The sequence below is a fragment of the Macrotis lagotis genome, chromosome X (assembly GCF_037893015.1).
Source record: "Macrotis lagotis isolate mMagLag1 chromosome X, bilby.v1.9.chrom.fasta, whole genome shotgun sequence".
NCBI classification, from domain to species: Eukaryota; Metazoa; Chordata; class Mammalia; order Peramelemorphia; family Peramelidae; genus Macrotis; species Macrotis lagotis.
Genome location: NC_133666.1, coordinates 648,198,589 through 648,222,464, shown reverse-complemented (window position 1 = coordinate 648,222,464; position 23,876 = coordinate 648,198,589). Strand labels below are relative to the sequence as shown.

At 40.4% G+C, this 23,876-nt stretch overlaps 1 protein-coding gene across 1 annotated transcript in view; it reads right to left on the bottom strand.

The window, feature by feature from the left end:
• The window catches only part of ATP8B3 (ATPase phospholipid transporting 8B3), an 89,546-nt gene extending 83,234 nt beyond the window's left edge, over window positions 1-6,312 (bottom strand). The window contains exons 1-3 of the mRNA XM_074202222.1: window positions 6,306-6,312; window positions 5,811-5,977; window positions 4,492-4,683 (exon numbers count right to left, since the gene is read on the bottom strand). Of these exons, the coding sequence (XP_074058323.1) occupies window positions 4,492-4,683; window positions 5,811-5,977; window positions 6,306-6,312 (366 nt within the window). The remainder of the gene's footprint in view (window positions 1-4,491; window positions 4,684-5,810; window positions 5,978-6,305) is intronic.
• Window positions 6,313-23,876: the final 17,564 nt, after the last annotated feature.

Here is a 23,876-nt window from a genome sequence, read left to right as displayed (position 1 = left end):
CCCCCATTCCTCCTTTCCTAAGTTCACCAGCAATCCTTTTCCCTCTTCCTAGGGACTCCCATCAATTCAGAGTGAATGAAGTCCAACACTCCTAGAGGAAACTGAGCATTTCCTCTTAGATGCCTCCCAGAGGCGTATCCTCTGCCCTCCTTCAGCCTTATGTTAGCTGATTTGTCTTCACAGTGATCACCCCAGCAGAGAACTAGAAACTCCCTGAGGGTAAGAGTGCTTCCTCAGAACCAGACCCTATGTCTGATGCATAGTAAACACTACAAATTCTTGTGGTGGCTCATGGATAGTCTGGGACCAAAAGTAAGGAGACCTGACTTCTCCTTCTAGTTCAAGACCAGGAGTTCTTGATCTGGGGTCCATGGACTTGCCTTTTTTTTAAATTTACTTTATCTTAACTTAGGGAATAAAAGAAGCATTTCCATGAAGTAGTACTATAAAAAAAGATAACTGCACAGGAAACTGCAAATCGATTATGTACAATTTGCTATTCCTTTTAAATATACAACAAAATTATCATGTAAATTCCTTTTTTTTTTCTTCCTTCACCCTAAACTAGTTTATTGGTTTTTTTAGGTTTTTGCAAGGCAAATGGGGTTAAGTGGCTTGCCCAAGGCCACACAGCTAGTTCATTATTAAGTGTCTGAGACTGGATTTGAACCCAGGTACTCCTGACTCCAGGGCCGGTGCTTTATCCACTGCGCCACCTAGCCACCCCCACCTTGTTTATTTTTTAAAAAATTTTAAGGACCATATTTCAATATAATTGGTTTCCTTTGTAACCCTATGGTATTTGTCTCTATGTATTTAAAAACATGATTCTAAGAGGTCTCCAGGCTTCCCCAGTCTGCTTGCCAAAGGACTCTAGGACCCCCAAAAGGTAAAGAAGCCTGTTCTAGTCTGACTGGATTTGTAGTTTCAATATCATAGACCTTAGGGTTGAATCTCAAGCTCTGCCCCACTTGGAACCTCACTTTCCTTACCTGACAGGATTGGATTCCAAAGCCTCCAAGATCCCATCCTAGTTTTATGTCTATGAGCCTCAAAGTCATTTTCCCTCCATTGGTTTTAATATTTGTACAACGAAGGATCATAAGATGCTAGATCTGGATCAAGGAGAGACAACTGGAGGTCAGCTATTCATTTTATATATGAGAAAACTGAGAACCAAAGATTTGTCTAAGAAAGTGACCCTTCCTTTGATCGGAATTCAGGGAAGTCTGGAAGGATTTGCATAAACTGATGCTGAGCAAGATGAGCAGAACCAGAACATTGTACACCCTAACAGCAACATGGGGGCGATGATCAACCATAATGGACTTGCTCATTCCATCAGTGCTACAATCAGGGACAATTTTGGGGTACCTGCAATGGAGAATACCATCTGTAACCAAAGAAAGAATTGTGGACTTTGAACAAAGACCAAAGACTATTACCTTTAATTAAAAGAAAAAACCATCATCTTATTATGTAATTTTGCTATCTCTTATACTTTATTTTTCTTCCTTTTCTTCCTATATCATCACATTCAACTTAGATCAATGTATAGCATGGAAACAATGTAAAGACTGTCTTCTGTGGGGGGTGGGGGGAAGATTAGGGGAAAATTGTAAAATTCAAAATAAATAAAATATTTCTAAAAAAAAAGGAAAGTGACCCTTCCAATTCCAACATATGTACTAAGGCTCTTCTTGGCTCCATTTTATTTTTAATTAATTAATTTCTCCTCTCTATATAAAGATACATTTCAAGATTTGTTTTTTGAAACATTTTCTCCTTTCTACCCTTCCTTCCCCCCACCCTAAGATATAGGTTATACTTGCTCAATCATGTCACACATTTTCATATTGGTCACGCTGTGAAAGGAAATTCATAACAAATGAGAAAAGTCACAAGAAACAAAAACTTAAAAAAATGGAAAATAGTATGCTCTGATCTGCATAGTTTTTTTCTTGGGATGTGGATGACATTTTCTATCACAAGTCCTTTAGAATTGTCCTTGATCTTTGAATTTCTGGGAAGAGTCTAAGTTTATCCTGGTTGATCATCTTGCAGTGTTGTTACTGTATACAATGTTTTCTTGTTTCTGTTCACTCCATTCAGCATTAGTTTATGTAAGTTTTTTCAGGTTATTTTCTGAAATCTGCCTGCTCATCTTTTCATATAGTATAATATACCATTATGTTCATATACCACAACTTGTTCAGCCATTTCCCAACTGATGGGCATGCCCTCAGTTTCCAATTCTTTGCCACAACAAAAAGAGCTGCTGTAAATATTTGTGTATATATGGGTCTTTTCCTCTTTTCTCTTATCTAGTTGGGATGCAGACCTAGTAAATGACATTGCTGAATCAAAGAGTATGTACAATTTTATAGTCCTTTGGGCATAGTTCCAAATTCCTCTCCAGAATGATTGGATCAGTTTACAACTCCACCAACAGTGCATTAGTGTCCCAATTTTCCCATTTCCCTTCCAACATTGATTATTTCCTTTTTTCTGTCATATTACCCAATCTGATAAGCATGAGGTGTTCCCAGAGTTGTTTTAATTTGCATTTCTCTAATCAACAGGGATTGAGAACATTTTCTCATATGATTATAACTTTTACATATGGGATTGTAAACACCCTTCTAGTCCTTGTATTCAGTGTCCTTAGGGCTTTTCAGGTCAACCAGTCTCTGCCTTAGCACTGAGATTCTATTTTTAGGTCTTTTTTCAACCCCCTTAGTTTCAGTGGTACAAGAATAACATGCTCCAGAGATTTGGGAACAAGTTGAGAACTTTCACCTAATGCCTCCACCCAAGTTTCCCTTGGCTTACAGCCCGGGGCATGTCCACCCATTCAGTGACTCCTTAAGCTAGGACTGTGGGCCCTGTCCAACAAGACTGTAGCTGGGGGCTAGGCTTGGAGGAGACTGAGGGAAAAGTCTCTTCATACAAGATTAGAGGCCATGGAGGTTAAAACAGATACAATTCTTCAGCATACCTCCAATTCTCCTTCCCTCCCCAGATCAGGGTTGGACTTCCCAGTATGGGACCTTGAAGATCTCTTAAGGCCAAGTTTCAGTTTCCCATTTCAGAAGGTTCCAAAGGTTATTGGCCCCTGGGTCTATTGTTTCCAGACCCCGGACCTACCCACCCAAGGCTGAAACTTGAACTAAGGGAAAGTGAACAAAATGTGTCTGCATGGGAATCCCTCTTCCCTAGAGGCAGATTCCCCACCACCATTTTCACTACCGTCCCTGAAATCCTGGTTAAGAAGGAGCTAGCCTTCTGATTTGGTTAGGATATGGTTGGGGAGAGAGGATAGCTTCTTAAGCAGTGTCAGTCTGAATGTGACCACAGGTTCCCTTTCCTGACCCCAGCCCCAGCCAGAACACAGATCCTAAGCAAATGAGCATCTATTAAGCTCCCATTATTTGCCAGCACAAAGGGGAAAGCTCAAAGAAAACTTGAGATGCTAATGACGCAAAAGGGAAAGTATGAATTACAGCAACAATATTTATATAGTGCTTTAGACTTTATAATGTATACGTACTATCTCAGTTGATCCTTACAACATCCCTCTGATGTAGAGATTATTCCCATTTTACAGTTGAGGAAGCTGAGGCAGACTGAAGTTAGGGACCCCTTGCCCATGGTACACTGTTATAAGAGCATCTGTCCATCACCTACTCCCTACTCTAGGCTATCTGGATTTCTTAGCATGGTCTATTTCTCTCCAGGGAACCACAGTTGAGAGATTTCATCCTAGCTGCCTTAGGGTCTGGTAACAGAAAGAGTCAGGGGATGAGGGAACTGTAGAGGGAAGGTCCTGGAATGAAAGGTTGCTTCCTTCCTCCAATTTCAGGATTCAATTCTTCTTGCCTCCTTCCTTCCCCCTAACTCTCTCAAATTTGTCATCATTGCAGTGAACCATGAAAACTGTAGGACGTGAAGTTTTTGATTGTTCTCATAATGGTTATTTCCTCTGTGGACAAGCTGGTCTCAATGGTCCTGGATTGTTCAATCTATAAGGGCCGACTTTCCTCAGCACCTGGACTCAACTCCAACATTGGAGCCACATACCATGCTCTACAGCAGAGTACAAAAACACTGACGACAAAACTCCCCAATCACACTGGGGAATCTCTGAGGGCAGGCCATGCTTCCTCTGTTCCTTATTTAGCCCACCAAATCACTGAGCCCAGACCTCATCAAGAAGTAGGGATATAATAAATACCTGTGGATTGGACAATTAGTCGGGTCAAATGCAAGTTCGGTGGGTTTCGGTCTGGTGGTTAGTCTATAGAGTGGGAGATAGGGAGCAGGAGGACCAGGCCAAGACTGGGCAGAGGGTGAGCAGAACCAATGGGAAGGAATGGCCCCCCATCTAGAAGTCACTGTCCATGCCAGGGCCTGGCATGTCCAGGGTATGCCCCAGTCCAGGCCTAGACTTATATTCCATGGAGAGCTCAGAGGTCTCTGCCAGTCCTGAACCTGGTTTTCAGGTCTCTGGCAGAGCTGGTGTACCTCTAGGGCAGGAGATTGGAGTCTGGTTCTAGAAGTAGTGGGCAGAAGCTCTGGATTTAGGCAAGGTGCCACCTTGGCCCCAGCCATTGATCTCTGCTGCTCAGGCTGCTGAAGACGCTGCCCCCGGCGTAATTTAGCTCTCCGGTTCTTGAACCATACCTAGGGAGGAAGGGGAGGATGGGGATCAAGGGAAAAAAGATGCTCAAGTCATCTCCAAAATGGCACCAGCTCCTAACACACTCTAATCTAGGAGGTCAGTTCTTCCCTGAGGAGAGAGGCAGCCAAAACCTGAAGGAGAAGTCCAAAGCCAGAGTCTGAACTTGGTTCTGTCACTTTCTATTCACAAGGCCACCAGCTATCTGCTCCCCCTCTGAGTCTCTAGTTCCCCACTGGAAAATGAGAGAAACATCTTGGGTTCTTTTCACTTCTGATATTACTTTTTCTACCCTAAAATCTCATGAAGATTTAGTATTTTGTATTCTAAGGGTTCTCCCAGCTCTGACATTCCTTGTTCTAATGGTCTCCCCATTCTGACCTCCTTTGTTCTAATGACTCCCCTAGCTCTGACCTCCTGTGTTCTAATGCCCCCCCCCCCCAGTTCTGACCTTCTGTGCTCTGAGAAAACCCTCCCAGCTCTGACTTATGTTCTAAGGATCCTCCCAGCTCTGGCATTCTCAGCTCTAAGGTCTCTCCCTTCTCTGACCTCCTGTGTTCTAATGGTCCCCCAGCTCTGACCTTCTGTGTTCTGTCTCTCCATTCTCTGCTATCTAAGGCCCTTTGTGACTCTAATATTCTATTTTCTAAAGTCCTTCCAGATCTGACATTCTATTTTCTAAGATCTCTCCCAGTTCTGATATTCTATAGGATCATAGGACACAGGTTTGAAAGCTGAAATGAACCTTGGTGGCCCTTAATTCCTTCTCCCTCATTTTACAAATGAAGCCAAGTACAGAGTTTAATAAGTGCTCGGGTCATTTCTGCTTCTAGATCCAATGCTCCATCCAGAATCTGCCTCTAAATCCAGTGCCCCCCCCCAGATCTGACATTCCACATTCTGGAGTTCCCTGTAGCTCTAACATTCTGACCCTTGAGTCTAATTAAGGGCCCTTTGATTTCAGTAATACTGATGTAATTCTTATAACAAGAACATCCTCCCTACTCAGGATGTTAAAGGGCCACAAAGCAGATCCTACCCTGCACTAGGAGTCAATGTTTCATGCAGAAGGGGCCACACTCAGATGAGTTCGGGTGGAGCCCACCTGGGCTGGAGGCAGGGAGATGCTCACCTGTACTCTGGCCTCGGGAAGGAGGAGAAGGCCAGCCAGGTGTCGCCGGGTGCCCTGGTCTGGGTAGGGACTCTGCTCAAAGGCCCATTCCAAGGCTTTCAGTTGAGGCTTCGTGAAGACAACTCTATTGCGTGGGGGTGGCCGGTGTGTGTTGGCTCCCCATAGCTCTGCCGAAAGAGGTCAGAAAGAGGTTGGGTCTTGGGGTGGAGGCTATATGTGAAAGATTAAAGAACTAATTGAGGGTCTTGAGACATCAAGAATGAGTCCCTGAGAGATGAAGGGGGTACTGAGCATGGTTGGGAAGCAGGGGTGAAGATGGAGATCCAGCAGCTGGATGGCAGGACAAGAAAGAGGTCATGGGAGGTGTGAATGGGGGTTGACTTGGGGAAAAGAAGGCTGAAGGAGGCATTTTCTCCTCCCTTCCCTCCCCCACCTGGTGATACTCTGCAGCCTGCTCATCTCCTTCCCTCCCTTCTTAGAACCTGCCTCACTCACCTGCCATATGGTCCACCCCTAACTGAGGCTGAAAAGATGCTGGCAGTAGAGAGGGAGAAGCACAAAGCAGGGTCAGAGGTCCCCTTGAGCCCAATAAGCACAGAGCAGCAGGAGTTTGGTCCATGGCCACTGAACAGATATGAAGATTCTCTTTACTAAGGCTGGATAGACTTGGTGGTTTGCATCTATCTTCCAGGTAGCTTGGTCCTCAACCTTTGGACCTTACTTTTCCACCTGAAAAACAGGCACCACAGAATAAGAAAACCCAGGCTGATCCTAATGGAAGAAGCTGTTCTTCCAGTCCAACTAGAATATAAAATGCTCCCTGGGGGTTGGGTCCCTTCCCAGAATTGAGTTGTTTCCTAGACTCTGGGGAGATGCCACATTCACACTTGGCTTTGATTTAAAACGAGAAACTCAAGAAATTCAAAAAATATGCTCCCCAGTCAACCCAAGCACAAGATTTCCAGTATCTGTCATTGATTCTCTATATGATCCTAGACAAGGACTCTCTTCCCCTCTTCCCCCTTAGCTTCCATTTCTTTATCTCTAAAATGAGGAGGGCAGATTGGGGGGTCCCTGCTAGCTCTAAATCTTTTGATCCCTTCACTACATCAGACCCAGAGGGTAAGTGACTTCCACAATCCCAAAGAAAATTAATAGTAAAACGTAGGTTAGAACCTACTGCTTTGGGCTCCTGGCCCAGAGGAGCAGGCAAGAGGCAGGGTCACTTGACCCTTTGTTGACCATCCTCTTGGTCTCCTGGAGAAATCACCAACCTTTGACTGGGTTGGGGAAGCTAAGGCTCTATTCTTTCCCAGGTCCTAAGCTACTCACCTTTCTACTCTTCTTCTTGGGCAGCCTTGGCCAAGATGAAACCCCTAGGATGCCCTCCTCCTCCATATTTAACCTCCTGGGCTGGGCCCCACCTGTCCCTTTGAGCCACTTGACCAATGGAGAGTATTCTGGCCCCAAACCCTCTGGGATTTGGAACTTGGTTCATGTGAAGGGGGGTGCAGAGACTGGGTCGTCCCCACATCAGGTGGGGGTAGGGGAGCTATTCTTCCCTTGTCAGGCCTGGATTAGCTTTCCTAATTTATGTCACCAAAGCTACTCCCTCCCTGCCTTCTGCTCCTCCCATCAGGGATCACTTCAGGAAACAGATGCAGAATCCAGGAAAAGAGGAAATGTCCCTAATCTACCTCCTCTGTCCATCCACCAGACCCCATCACTTTTCTCCCTGACTTGAAGTCAGGACACCCGGGTTCTTACTTCTGTCCATGGTGTGACCTTGGCTAAGGCACTTTTCTATGTGCCTCATTTTTATCAACTCTAAAAAGAGCCTGGGAGAGATGATCTCTGATGTCCCTTCCAGCTCTAACATTCTCTGTCCTCAGTTCTCTGACTGGGGACAGGACAGGGCCACATTGCAAATGCCTGGACAGTGAGGCCTCCTGGATTTTCCCCTCCTCCTCTTTGGCTCACTGGCCCTGGCCTTCCACGGCTGTCATAGGTGATCAGCCTCCAGCCAAGACAAGTCAGTTTGGGGCAGGTCCTGGAGGGGATTAGAGGGCTTGGGGACTCAGGCCTCAGGCCTTGGGCTTCGCTGGGGGCGGATTAGCAAAGCTTTCCTAGTGAGACAGAGCCTTCTCACTCTCATCACTCCCACCTTCTCACAGCCTTCAAGGCAGCGATGGGGGGGGGGGGCAGAGATTCATTCCCCTTAAGGTTTTCTCCCACTCTCAATTTAGTCCATGCTCAGTATCCTCTGCCCCCCAACTTCACACCATACAGCACCCTCATTTTGGATTGGGACTCAAAAGACAGATACAAAATCTGTCCTTTCCATTAGCTAGATATGAGATTTAGGCAAATCCTTCCCTCTCTCTGGGCTTCATCTCTAACACCAGGAGGTGGACTAGAGTTTTTAATCTGGGGTCCAAGAACTTATTTTAAAATATAATAATAATATAAAAATATAATAATTCACTTATGTATTTCAGTATAATTGTAATCCTATGTTTTTATTTTATTTTACACATTTTAAAACATGATTCTGATAAGAGACCCTTTAACTTTTTGCCAGATTGTCTTAGATTGTCTTAGAGAGAACATGATCCAAAAAAAAGTTTAAGTGTTCTTATAAAAATTATCATGTATTCAGCCCTGGAAAGAATCAGAAGTGGAAAATCAGATAAGAAGTTGATATAATATTTCAGTTTGGAGTGCAAAATGCCCAATTTAAAAGTGGCTGCAAAGATGAAGAAGGGAGAATAAATGAGAAAGACCAGAGGTTTCCCAGGGAAGCTAGAGCAGGGGCCATGAGGATGGAGAGGGGAAAATGAATGGGAGAGACCAGAAGATTCCCCCCAAGAGCAACATCCCTTCTCTTTCCTCTCCCCTGTCACCCCCAAATCCAGATGTGGTTCTCAGTTGGATCCAAGATTATTTGCTCAGAATTGTTTCATTTCCTTCTCATAACAATGAAGGAGGTACCATGGACCCCTGGTGGTTGTGTTTTTAAAAGAAAGAATAAAATTCATGTTTATAAATTTAGCTCTTCAAGATTTGCAAAGCACTCAATATATATTATTTCATTTGTTCCTTCCAACCATAAATGCTACCATTTTTCTCAGTTTTATAGATGAGGTTTATAGATAGGTGAATGTTAAATGACTTCTCCAGGGTTATACTGCTAGCAAGTCCCTGAGACAGGTTTCAAACCCAAGTCTTCCTGATGTTCATGACTCCCTTATACCACAATCCCTTTCTCAAGAAATTGTGTACAACCTCCTTTTCCCCCAATTTGCCTTCCTTGGATCGTAGATTTAGTGCTAGAATGACCTTAGAGACCATTAGCCCAACTCCCCCATTTTACAGAAGAAGATATTGAGGGTCAAAAGGACCAGTTGACTTGTTCAGTGTCACACAGCAACAGAATACAGATTCAAACCCACATCTTTGATTCTAAATTCAGGGCTATTTTTTGAATCCCAGGGACAAAAATTGGGGACCCTAGGAATCCCTGAGTCTCTCTTGCCAGAGGAGGGAGGCAGAATATACTTGGGTTCCCAGTTCTCCAACTTCTTCCCCTCCCCATCTCCAGTCTGCCCCCTCTAGAGCACCCCCTCTAAAGAGTGGAGACAAGAAAAGGGAACAGGAGGAGTCAGTGGACAGATGGGCAGGGGTCATGATCGAAGGAGCTTAAGGCTGCCCCCTCCAAGGAGTCCAATCGATGGGGAATGTTGAGGCTGTGCTTTGGGCCCCAGTCTGCCATCCTTCCTGCCTGGGGCTAGCTCCAGAGAAAGAAGCTTCAGGGGCCTTGCAAGGCGTGCTTTGGGGAAGGAGAAAACCTGTTAAAAGCTCTTTAGAAGCCGGAATCGATCGCCCCCACTGACCTCTGACCCGCTGCTGCTTCTTGGCTCAACCAAACAGGGTCAACAGCAACAGACGCCCCATGAAAGGTAACCAGCAGGGGATGGGAGCCCCAGGCAGGCAGCCACCCCGTCCCCTAACAAGCTGGTTTTTCCCAACACTCCACTGCCATCTCTGCTCACCTGCCCTAGTCATTGCCCCACCCCCAAGAGGGACAGAAAAGGAATCTGCTTGGGTTCAGCCATCAAAGGCAGTCAGCTGTGTTTCTCCTCACTCTCCCCATCTGTAAAAAACAGGGTGGAGAGGTGGGACTGGATGACCTCAAAGGGCCCTCCTGCTCTGACATGTGAGGAGACCTTGGTCCTCATCCCAGCTCTGTCACTAGCCGGTCTCTTCTTAGATCCCCAGAACTTAGTGTCAGACTCTACACTCAGATTTCATTAATACAGGGATGCCTGTGTAAGAACATTCCTCTGTGAATGCAGGTAGGCATCTAGTAGGGATTTATGCTAGCTAGCTCTGATATAGTGATTTAAGGCTTACAAAGTCTTCACAAATAAACTTATCCATTCCATATGGGGGGGGGTGTGGAACATGATGTCCCCCCAAGACCTGGAAAATCCACATAAAATTTTTTCATCCTCCCTTCATACCAGAGAAGTCTGAATTATTATAGTAATGAAAAATAAAAATGTGTTCATATTATATAATTCCATATATTTTATGCATTTTTGAGTTTCTAAACTTTTTCTGTGTCATTTGTCAGCTTTCTCATGTCATCTGTGGCTTCTACAAAATTCCCCAAATTTCTCCTTTAATTTCTATTCCAGCCCACAATATATCAAAATTGCAATTTGGAAAGTCGAGATGTGGGAGGGACAACTGTAATCCTATTTGATCTGATACCGAAAGCCTTTGAGGTCAGTGCTCCATTTTACAGATTAGGAAATTGAGGCCAAGAGTAGTTAAAAGTGACCTGCCCAGGGTCATATAGCTATACCTCAATTATTTGAGGAAGCAGTGGAACTCAGTTTCTAGTTCTCTATCCATTGTACCACTTAGCTACCTAAAAAATGATTGTTGACTCACCACATGTGGATGGGCAAATCATTTTCCTCTTTCTGGACTTGTAAAGTGAAAGATTTAAAGTATTCTTCTCTAAGGTCTTTCTCAGTCTTGTATCTAAATGATTCTATATTTCTACACACATTCACTCTTTTCTAAGAGTGAAGGGCTAGCCACAATCTGGGTCCCTGGGGTGACAGATTCCAACATGGTACCCTCAATTCTCAGACATCCAGAAGAGGAGAAATAATCTGCTGGGAATCCATGGGGAATCAGACCTGAGATTCTCTGCTCTCTTTCCAAATTATGGTTGAAGCCCACTTCCTTTAGAAAACTATTCCTGACATAACCCCATTCTGTGACATGTCTTAGCACCATGTCCCCAGAACTTTAGGATACATTTTGTACTAAGTGAAATTATCTTTATAACTCTTACTGAACCTCTTGAACCCTAAATCCTTTGAAGTTCTATCTTCTCTTCAAGACTAAGTCTTTAACATCAGACCTCAGGATCCTTGAAGACTTCTCCCCATACCTATTTCAGAACAAAAGGGAGGAAAAAAACAGGAAAAAAGAAAAAAAACAGAAAAACAAATTTAAAGAAGTGAAAGTAGTATACTTTGGTATGCATTCTTTCTCTGGATGTGAATGGCATTTTCCATCACAAGTTTTTTGGAATTGTCCTTGATCACTGTATTGCTGAGAAGACCAAAGTCTAACAGAGTTCGTGTTGCTGTTAATGTGCACAGCGTTGTTCTGGTTCTACTCACTTCACTCAGCATCAGTTTATGGAAATCTTTTCAGGTTTTTTTTAAATCTGTCTGTTTATCATTTCTTATAGAAAAATAGTATTTCATTACATTCATATACCACAACTTGTTCAGTCATTCCCCAATTGATGAGCATCCCCTCAATTTCTAATTCTTTGCCACCACAAAAGACCTGCTATAAATATTTTTGCACATGTGGGTCTTTTCCCTTTTTATGATCTATTTGAGATGCAGACCTGGTAGTGGTATTGCTGGATCAAAGCATAGCAAAGTTCTATAACCTTTTGGGCATAACTCCAAATTGTTCTTCAAAATGGTTAGAAGTCACAACTCCATAACAGTGGAGTTAGTAAATTGTAACAGTAAATTAGTGTTCCAGTTTTCCCACATACCCTCTAATATTTATCACTTTCTTGTAGCAAATCTGATAGTTGGGAGGTGGTACCTCAGAGTTGTTTTAATTTATATTTCTCTAATAAATAGTTATTGAGAGCATTTTTTCCATATGATTACAGATTTAATTTCTTCATCTGAAAACTGCCTGCTCATATCCTTTGACCACCCATTAATTATTAAATGGCTCTTATTCCTATAAATTTGAATTGGTTCTTATATATCTTACAAATGAGACTTTTATCAAATAAATTTTTTCCAATTAATTGTTTCTCTTCTAATCATAACTACATTGCATTTTGCCTGTGGGGAAAAAAAACCTTTTAAATTTTATGTAATAAAAATTCTCCATTTCATCTTCTTTCCCTTCTAACTTCAGATACATTAGTTTGTGAAAAAACTGTTTAATTTCTTATAAATAGAACAAAATTATCCATTTTATCTTCTATGATTCTTCCTATACCTTTTTTAGTCATGAACTCTTTCTTGATGTATCAATAGATCTGAAAGATAAATTTCTTCCTTGGTCATCTAATTTCCTTATGATGTCATTTTTTTATGTCTAACTCATATCTTCATTTGGAATTTATATTGATGGATGATATGAGATATAGTTCTTTACCCTTTTGCCAAAAAACTTTCTAGATTTCCCTGCATTTTTGCCAAATAGTGACTGGGATCTTTGGATTTATTAAACATTATTTTAACTATAATATTTACTTCTATTGCATATCAAAATAACTTTAAAATTTTGGCTCAAACCTTGCAAATTTGCGATGATAAATCAAGTCAATAGCTCAACAAGTATTTATTAAATACTATGTGCCAGACACAAAAGACAATCTGTTCCCTCAAGAAGCTTACATTCTAATAAGGCAGGCCAATGTAAGTCAAATTTAATGTATATAAAAATTCAATGAATGTAAGCTAGTTGGTGTTCAATCAGTCATTCTCAGTCATGCTCATCTCTTTGTGATCCATGTTTAATAAGTCATTACTTCATCGTTCTGCCCTTGTTTGTGGGTGGATGTGATGTATCTGCCATATCTTAACAGATGTTGTGTTAAATTTTTTATAAAGTCCCTTTAACAAAATTGTCAATAGTTGAAAAGAATGTTGTTAGCTAGGTGACACAGTGGAGTGCAGGACCTGAAGTCAGGAAAACTCATCTTCTTGGGTTCAAATCCAGTCTCAGTGACCCTGGGCAAATCACTTAAGCCTTTTGATCTGTTTCCACATCTGTAAAATAAGCTGGAGAAGGAAATGGAAACCACTCCAGTAGCTTTGCTAAGAAAATCCCAAACAGGAGCACAAAGAGTCAGACACCAACAACAAAAATGAATGTTGCCATAGTAACTCTAAATAAGATGAATTATCTGAATGCCTGAATCTCTGGGACAAAATATTATAAAGTATGCAAGTGAAACAAAAGAAAAAGGCAAAGTTACAGTCTGGTTTTTTGTGGCTTTCAAACAACTACAAAAGATAGAGGTATTACAATCATACAAGCCTTATGGTTTGAGAGTTACAACTGAAAACATCTTCCATTTAACAAGGCAGATATTCATCCAAAAGCTTCAAGTTTATTTAAAACAGTAAAAGAAAATGGAAAAGAAGAGGATGGTGGTAAAAAAAAAACTTTTGAGATAATCATTAGTTGGTTGTGGGTTTTTTGGCAAGGCAATGGGGTTAAGTGGCTTGCCCAAGGCCACAGCTAATTATTAAGTGTCTGAGGCCAGATTTGAACTCAGGTACTCCTGACTCCAGGGCTGGTGCTCTATCCACTGCACCACCTAGCCTCCCCCATTAGTTGGTTTAATGCTTTAATAATCAAGTTTAATTGTATAATGTTAAAATTACCAGAGTTAGCCAGTACAGATAAGGGTGTGGTGGATTAATATCTTGATGTTTTGAGGAAAGTAATTGAATAAAGTGGATACATTGATCAACAAATTTGTAATGCTAATGAAACTGGCTTATTCTTATAAAAGGATGCCTTCTAGAACTTCCATTTCTAAAAAAGGAAAAACTCAACCTGGATTTAAAGTGTCTAATGATTGCCTTACACTTTTATTGGGAGGTAATGCAGAAGGGAATTTTAAATTAAAACCAATGCTTGTTTATCAGTCTCTAAATCCTTGGGCTCTGAGAGGCAACAACCATTGATCACATCTTGCTCTTTGGCAGTCAGATAGATAGTACTGGTAACTCAAGTTGTTTCTGAAGACTGGTTTTGAAGTTATTCTAGGCCTGTTGTTAAAAATAAGTTTGAACTTTTTTAGGTGTATTTTTCATAAACAAATTGTGAGTTGCTGGCTTTTTAAAAAAAATCCAATTTCCCATTTTTTTATTTTATTGGATTGCTTCATCCATTCACATTTAAATTTATGAAAGTTAGCTTTGTATTTTCCTCATATGGCTCCAATAGTTTTTCTTTTTTTCTAAATTAACATTTTTTTAAAAAAAATTCCCCTTGTCAATGTCTCTTCCATTATTTTTGCTTCATTTACTTTAAGACAACCTTACTGTCCCCAGCTCTCTTCCTCTAATGTTCAAGCCCTCTTTCATTCCCATTTGCTATTCTTTTTACTAATTCTGGAGTTTTGCTTACCTTACTAATTCCTTTTTCTTTCTTCCTTTTTATCTAGCTATCTAATTCTTCCCCTTCTCTTTTCCCCTTTCTGATTAATTGACAAGTAAAATCCTCCTTCCTCTCCTCCCCTTCAACTTATTTTGTTTTTTTCCCCCATTCTTTGCACTTTTTTCTAAAACATATTTTCTCCTTCTCTTCCCTTTCTACTCTAGACATTTTTTTTTGGGGGGTTTTTGCAAGGCAGTGGGTTTAATTGACTTGCTCAAGGCCACACTCTAGGCAATTATTAAGTATCTGAGGTCAAATTTGAACTCAGGTCCTCCTGACTCCAGGGCCAGTGTTCTATCCACTACACCACCTACCACCCCCACTCTAGACTTTTAATCCTTGACTCATGACTTATATTTATTCTTCCTATTACATTCATATGCATATATATATAATATTCCTATTATATAATTTGTCATGGAATTAAAGTCTCTAAGGTACTATTTTAGTTTCCTCTTCAAAACAGTTTCTATGTTACGGCTTCATAGATCCTGCTCCTTGGTCCCCTTTTTTCTGTAGTACTTCACTTTTAGGAATATCAGTTCTTGGAGGAGATAAAAGTATTGCTTCTTTGTGGACATTTTCATTTATCCCTTATTGTGCAATTCATTACAATTCCCTGCCCTCTTCATAAGACCTCTACCCCCCGCCATTTGCCATGAAACCTACTCCCTGGATCAATGCCATCCCACCCTTCTCGATATCAGTTGCCTCAGGAGTTTCTGATTCCCCCTCTCCTGAGCAGAATATATGGAGATACATACGGTTCAGTAATTTTAAACGTATCTGACTCTTGTTGTCCCCATTTGGGATTTATCTTGGCAAAGATACTGGAGTGGTTTACCATTTCCTTTCTCTAGTTCATTTTACAGATAGGGAAACTGAGGCAAACAGAGCGAAGGAACTGCCCAGGGTGACAAACCAGAGTCTGAAGTTGGATATGAACTTGGGTCAGGTTTGGAATTCTATCTAATGAGACACCAAGCTGCCTTAAGAAATGATTCTTTCCTTCCTTGTGGGTTGGGTTTATGTGAGATTTGGTCCATGGTGTTTCAGGCTTGTTCCTCTACTGGAAGTTCTATTTTGTGTGTTTTTTTAGGTTTTTTTTTCAAGGCAATGGGGTTAAGTGGCTTGCCCAAGGCCACACAGCTAGGTAATTATTAAGTGTCTGGGGTCGGATTTGAACTCAGGTACTCCTGACTCCAGGACCATTGCTCTATCCACTGCGCCACCTAGCCGCCCCAGTTCTATTTAAGTTTTGCTTTCACTCATGTTTCCTTTTAGGAAGACGTATCTTAACAGTCTCTGTTCTTATTCTGTTGCTGTTTTTAATCTCATAGGCTTTTAGTTTTTCTTCCCTTTTATCTAGGAAAATTTATTTTAGTACTTGTGATTTACTTGGTTGCTAATATTTGTTAACTTTTCCTGAATTTCTGCTGTCTGGGGAACTTAAGGAACGTCTAGTTTATTATCTTTTTCTTTTCTCTTTTGAGACAATCAGAATTAAGTGACTTGCCCAGAGTCATGCAGTATCTGAGGAAGCATTTGAACTGAAGTCCTCCTGATTCCAGAATCAGCACTCTATCCACTGTGCCACCTGGCTACTCCAAATATCTATCCTTTTTCATTGATGATTAGGCTCAGATTTTCTGGGTATGTCATTTTGATCTCCTTTGTGCTTTAGAACACATTATTTCATTCCTTTCTGTGGTTACTGATAGGTACAAAATAGCCTTATGATAATCTAATTTCCCTTCCTTTGTATTTGAAGGTCTTCTGGTCACTTGCAGAATGTTTGTTGCTGATTGGGGGTGGCTAGGTGGCGCAGTGGATAGAGCACTGGCCTTGGAGTCAGGAGGACCTGAGTTCAAATCCGACCCCAGACACTTAATAATTACCTAGCTGTGTGGCCTTGGGCAAGCCACTTAACCCATTGCTTTGCAAAACTAAAAAAAAAATTAAATAAAAATAAAATAATGTTTGTTGCTGAAATTTGGGTTTTGGACTTTTATTGTTTCTGGAGGCAATATGAAGATTCCTTCAACTGGCACTTTTTTGTGTGTATTCAGAAGTTCTGAGCAGTTTTTTTAAACAATATTTCTCACATTAGGTGTTTGGATATTTTGATTTGTCATATTCTTTTGGAAGACCCATAATCCTGAATTTTTCTCCATGTATCCCATCTTCAAGATTATAGTTTGCTGGGCAGCTAGGTGGCACAGTGGATACAGCATCAGCCCTGAAGTTCAAATTTGGTTTCAGACATTTAATAATTGCTTAGTTGTGTGACCTTAGACAAGTCACTTAACTTCTTAAATAAATAAATTTTTTAAAAAGATTATATTTTACTTATGGAGATCATGTTTTCTTTTAATATTGAAGCTTTTTGTTTCCCTTTTTCCAGGTCTTTCACTTCTATGCATTTGCATTCCCAATCATTTGTTCTTTCTTGTTTCTTTGTTGATATCTGTCACCATGGAATCAAAATTTTCTGTTCTGCCAATTATTTGTTGTAAAACCCAAAATTCTGTTTTCACAATTTAAATTTTTCTCTTGAATCACTTGGGAACATCAAGTTGTGGTTTCATCCTCATTAGGTGTAGATTCATTTCCTTTTGTCTTGCTTATTTAGAAATGTTTGAAATGGTTTGGATGATCTTAGAGCCCATATTCCCCTTCATTCCATCTTCCATATTGGTTCATTTGTTTGTGCTCAAGGTTTTTAACTGAAATTTCTTCCTGCTAAGATCTTCTTAATTTCAGGGTTTCCTCCTACCCCCACTTATATTCCCCAAATACTTAACTTTAACATAATTCTTATTTGGTAAATTTCTGAGGAGTCGTGAGGATAAGAGAAAATATCTAATCTTCCATCTGGTTGAACACATGATCCAGAAATATCCCCTAATTTCTTTCTTGCTTATTTTTTGGTAAGATTTGTCTACATCTAAAAGGGGTATATTGAGAGCTATTATAATTTTACTATTTCTCTAATTTAATCTCTTTTCCTTTTTCAATAGGATTATTATTCAACCATGGGAATAGTATCAACATAGTATATTTGAGATTCAGCAAAGCATTTAATATTCTAATGATAGCCTTGTAGAAAACATAGGCCAGCTGTATAATATGGTTGGATGAATTTATAACTGACTCAGTGATCTGATGAAAAAAAAACTAACATTAAATAAGTATCTCCCTGGGAAGAGGGCTATAGTAGAGTGGTCCTGAGGATCAATCCTTGGGCCATTCCATTTGGTTCAAGCCTATCAAGTGATTACTAAATTAAAGTAAGACCCACCCCCAGTCCTATTACCAGCAAAACTGTACCTAAAAGCAGTGATTCTCCAAGCTGCTCCTTGGAGACTGACAATAAGCCCAAGGACTAAAGTTTTCATTGAATGGACCAAGCAGGGCAGAGGAGAGTGACATTTTCTGTTCTATTTCTATTTTAATTCTTTCTCTTCTAACTTAAGTTGGGTGGTGTAGTAAATAGAGCATTGAGCTTGGAGTTAGGAGGACAGGAGTTGGAATCCAATCTCAGACACTTGCCACTTACTGTGTGACCTTGGGCAGGTCACTTAACCCAGTGGTCCAGATTCATTTTCCGGCCATTGGATCCAGATGGTTCTGGAGGAGAAAGTGAAACTGGTGACTTAGCACAGCCCCCCTCACTCACATCCAGTTCACATGCCTGTCATGACATCACCTCCCTGATGTCACGGTCTTCTAGAATGAAGGACAACTATGAGGAAGACCTAAGTTCAATGCTAGCCTGAGCCACTTTTTAGTTTGTGAACTAGCTTGTTCAAAGGGAGAGCCCCTGTGGAAAGGGGAGAAAAAAGGGTCAAGTCTAAGGAGCAGAGCTCAATGACTCATACAATCTGAGCCAATTACCTTTCCCTCTCTGGGCTTCAGTTTCCTCATCTGTAAAATGAGGCAGTTAAATAAGATGTTCTCAAAGATCATTCCTGGCTCTAACATTCCATGGTATGGAGATAGTAAATGCCCTATTCCCTTATTCCTCAGAGCCCAAAGGAGCAAAAGGGATTGAGGGATGGTGAAAAGAGTGAAACCTAACAGTTTCATATTCTGCCCTGCAAGAAGCTGCTCCTGCAGTAATCAAAGATTCTAAATAATTTATTAAGTAGGGGCAGCTCAGTGGCACTGGTGGACCAGAGTTCAAATTTGGCCTCAGACACTTAATGATTACCTGGCTATGTGGCCTTGGGCAAGTCACTTAATCCTATTGCCTTGCAAAAAGAAAAAGAGAAAAACATACTAAGTACCTACCATGGGTCAGGTACACTACACTGGTTACTGAATCATGACAAAAATAAAACAATCCCTTCTCTCAAAAAGTTTACATGTTCTTAAGGGAAATAACAGATAGGCAATTAAATTCATGCAAAAGCACAGGTTTGTTTTGGAAAGGAGGCCCTAGCATCAGTGGGAAGGGGCAGTAGAGGAAGAGAAACTACAAAGGCTCAGAAATCAGTAAAGGTTTTGTATAAGTGATGTTCCTTGAGCTGAGTTTTGAAGAAAGATGGGACTAAGTTATTTCTGAATCACTGCCTTGTCATGGTGGAGAGGTTTGTGTATAGCTCAATGAAACTATAAGCCATGCCAAGTTGGGTTATCCAAAAAGTGTTTACCATGACTAGTGACTATACTGAATGCAATAATGGAAAGACTATTGGAAAGAAAAGAGATTTCTTCAAGAAAATTAAAGATATCAAGGGAATTTTTAAAGCAAAAATAGACCAATTGTAGTAGAGTTCTGACAAAAAGCAATCCACTGAAGGAAATGTCAATCCATTCCAGTATCTTTAACAAGAAAACCCCATGGACAGTAATTAAATGATAATAGCTATGACATCAGAAGATGGGTGCCTCAGGTTGGTGGGTATTACTGGGGAAAAGTGGAGACCAACTACAAATAGCTCCAGAAAGAAGGAAATAGCTGAGCCAAAGTTGAAAGCAAGCTCAACTGTAGATGTGTCTGATGATCAATGGAAAGTCAAATGCTGCAAAGAACAATATTGCATAGGAACCTGGAAAGTAAGACCTATGTATGAACCAAAATATGCTGAATATGGTCAAACAGGAGATGGAATGTTCAACACTGACATCTTGGGTATCAGTGAATTCAAATGGAAGGGAATGGGTGAATTTGATTCAGGTGATTTATTATATCTACTTACTGTGGGCAAGAATCCTTTAGAGGAAAAGAAGTAATCCTCAGTAGAAGTCAATAAAAGAGTGAGAGGAGCAGTCCTGGGGTATAATCCCCAAGATGACAGAATGAAATTTATTTGGGGGGAAAAACATTTCAAAGAAAAAATAAGAATATAAAATGGTTGTCTGATGAGGTTTTACAATTCCCCAAGGAAAAAAGAAAAGGGAAAGGGAAATGAGAAAGGGAAAGGTATATCCAACTGAATGTATAATTTCAGAGAATAGTAAGGACACTTAAGAAGTTTTTCCTAAATGAGCAATGCAAAGAAATAGAAACAGTTAACATGGAAAGAAAAGATATTTCTTCAAGAAAATTAGAGATATACAAAAACAGGCATAATAAAAGACAAAAATGGTTTATTAGAAATTAAAAAGAGATGGCAAGAACCCACAAAAGCATTCTATAAGAAAGCTCTTACTGTCACTGATAACCATGATGCCATGTTTACTGATATAGAGCCAGATATCCTGGAGAATGAAGTCAAGGGTCTTGGGAAATGCTGGAAGTTAAGTTGAGCTATTTAAATCACACTCAATATCCCAGAAAATTTGGGAAATTCAAATAGTGGTCACTGGATTGGAAAAGATCAGCTCTGACCCAGTACTAAAAGGAAGATGCCAAAGAGTGTTCAAATTACTGGACGATTTTATTCATCTCTCACATCATCAAGGTTATGTTTAAAATTCTACAAGCTAAGTTTTAGCAACATGTGAACTGAAAATTACCAGAAATATGGACTGGTTTTTAAAGAAGCAGAGGACCAAATTGCTAATATTTAATGGATTATGGAGAAAGCAAGAGAGTTCCCCCCCCCCAAAAAATCTTCTATTTCTGCTTCAATGACCAGACTAAAGTCTTTGTGTGGATCACAACAAAATATAGCAAGTCTTCCAAGAGATAGGAGCATAAAATCATCTTATCTCCTGAGGAACCTCTATGCAGGTCAAGAAACAACAGTTAATATGGGACAACTGATAGGTTTAAGATTGGGAAAGACAAAGTTGTATGTTATCACCTTATTGATTTAACTTATATGCAGAGTATATCCAAACATTTCAACATTACTACAGAGTGTGTGACTACAATGGTCTGGGCATGTTGTTATAATGCCAGATATATGATTGCCAAAAGTCTATTCTATAGAGAACTCACACAGGGCAAGCACTCACAAGGGGGTCAGAAGAAGTGAAGGGACACCTTGAAGGTCTCTCTTAAGAACTTTGGAACTGGGGCAGCTAGGTGGCGTAGTGGATAAAGCACCGGCCTTGGAGTCAGGAGTACCTGGGTTCGAATCTGGTCTCAGACACTTAATAATTACCTAGCTGTGTGGCCTTGGGCAAGCCACTTTAACCCCATTTGCCTTGCAAAAAAAAAACCTAAAAAAAAACACTTTGGAACTGATTGTACAGTATGGGAAACACTGGCACAGGACAGCCCAACATGGCATGCCCTCATCAGTGTGGTTGCTGTACTCAATGAGGAAGGCAGAATTGAAGCAACTCAAAGGAAACATGAAGTCTGTTAAGTTTTGACTATCCACCCAAGGTGTTCACATGAACTATTTGTGCCCAACTTGTGGTAGAGCATCCCAAGCTCATATTGATCACATCAGCCACAGTCGGACACACTGTCATTTGTTTTAAACATAGTGTTGTCATTTTGGTCTTCTATAATGAAGGACAAGAACCAACCATACAGAGTATATCATTTGAAATGTGAAGCTGAAAGAATCAAAAGCTAAAATTAAGATTTCCCAGAGAAATATCAACCATCTTGACTATGCAGATGAGATAACATTCTAGTGGCAGAAAGTGAAGAGGAATTAAGAAGAATCTTGATGAGGGTGAAAGAGGAGAATGTAAAAGCAGGTTTGAAGCTTAACATTAAAAAACAAAACAAAGATTTTGGTTTAAGATTATGGCAACTGCCTGTTTGTGGTGGCAAAAAATTGGAAATTAAGTGAATGTCCGTCAATTGGGGAATGGCTTAACAAACTGTGGTATATGTATGTCATGGAACACTACTGTTTAATTAGAAGCCAGGAGGGATGGGAATTCAGGGAAGCCTGGAGGGATTTGCATGAACTGATGCTGAGTGAGATGAGCAGAACCAGAAAAACACTGTACACCCTAACAGCAACATGGGGGTGATGCTCAACCATAATGGACTTGCTCATTTCATCAGTGCAACAACCAGGAACAATTTTGAGCCATCTGCAATGGAGAATACCATCTGTATGCAGAGAAAGAATTGTGGACTTTGAACAAAGACCAAAGACTATTACTGTCAAATTAGAAAAAAAAAAAAGCATTATATTATTATGCAATTTTATTATCTCAAACATTATTTTTCTTCCTTAAGGATGTGATTTTTCTATCATCACATTCAACTGAGATCAACATATAACATGGAACCAATGTAAATACTAACAGACTGCCTTCTGTGGGGGGGGAGAGAAAGAAGAATGGGGGGGATTGTAAAACTCAAACTTTCTTTTACAAAAAAAAAAAGATTATGGCAACTGGTTCCATCACTTCCAGGCTAAAGAGGAAGAAATGGAAGCAGTGTCAGATTTTGCATTCTTGGGCTCAAAGATCATTGCATACAGCAAACTGCGATCCTGAAATCAAAAGACACTTGCTTCTTGAAGGGAAAGCTATGGCAAATCTAAACAGCATACTAAAAAGCAGAGGTATCACCTTACTAAGGCTATATTGTTCCAGTAGCAATATAAGGCTATGAGAATGACTTTTAAGAAAAGCTGGAGCTGCAGTATCAGCTTTCAAGTTGTGCTGGAGAAGACTTTTGTGAGTTTCTTAAGACACCAAGGAGATCAGATCAGTCAATACTTAAAGAAATTAATTCAGACTATTCACTGGAAGGTCAAATACTGAAGCTGAAGCTTAAATACCTTAGCTACATAATGAAAAGACATGACTCACCGGAAAAGACCTTGATATTAGAAAAGAAAGGGACAGTAGAGGATAAGAATAAATAGTATCACAGAAGCAATGAACATGAGCATAGACTTTAGAAAAAGTGGAGAACTTTACAGCTATGGTCTAGGGGTTCACAAAGAGTTGAACATGACTGAACAACTGAATGACAAACAATAGGACTCATAAGGGGCAGAGGTGAGAGTCCATTTCAGATGTGGAGAACAGCCAAGACCAGTTTGCTTTTGGTGCATAGAGATGTGAAGGGGAGGGAAATGAAGAAAGCCTAGATAGGAAGGCTAGAGCCAAGTTATGAATGGATTCAAATATCCAACTAGAGCTTGTACCTGATCCTAGAGTCATCCTACAATGGGCAGGTGTTGAAATTTACTTAGCATGGGGAGCAACCAATTAAGATCTGGACTTGAGGCTGTATAGAGATGAATTAGAGGGGGGACTTGAGGCAAGAAAGCATATTACAATAATCCAGGTGAGATGTGATGGGGACCTGAACCAGATAAGAAGGAAGTAGATGGTGGTCAAATCTGGACTTGAACATTGACCCAGAACTGCCTCACAATGGAGGTTCAGGGTTTCCTGTATCCCAGTCTGATCACAAGAAGTTCATACTTGTATCTTGGGGAGGACCTGAGGTAGACCAAATAACATGCTAGCATCTATATCATGTGCTCAAGACACCCCTTCTTCCTCATGTGTTTATCATCTCCAATCCTCATGAAGACATATTGGATGTCATTATCCCCATTATCCCCAAAGGAGAAAACTAAGGCCCAGAGGATGGGAAGTGACTTGCCCAGTCAGAATCATTCTATAGATACTTTTTAAAAGTGATTTTTTTTCCAATAGACAATTTTGACAATTCATTTGTAAAAAAAAAATTCCAAATTATTTTCCCTCCCTAAAATGGTAAGCAATTTGATATAGGTGATGTATGTGTAATCATGTCCATTTTAATGTCATAATCAGTAACTTGCCCAAGAGCTATGGCTACTAATTGTCTGAGGCAGGATTTGAACCAAGTTTTCCTGATTCCATGTCCAATCCTCTATTTGCTATAGTATATAGACCCCAAAATCATTGCAGAAACAAACACTGCCCTTTTAATTTCCACTGAACTCTCCAGCAAACAAT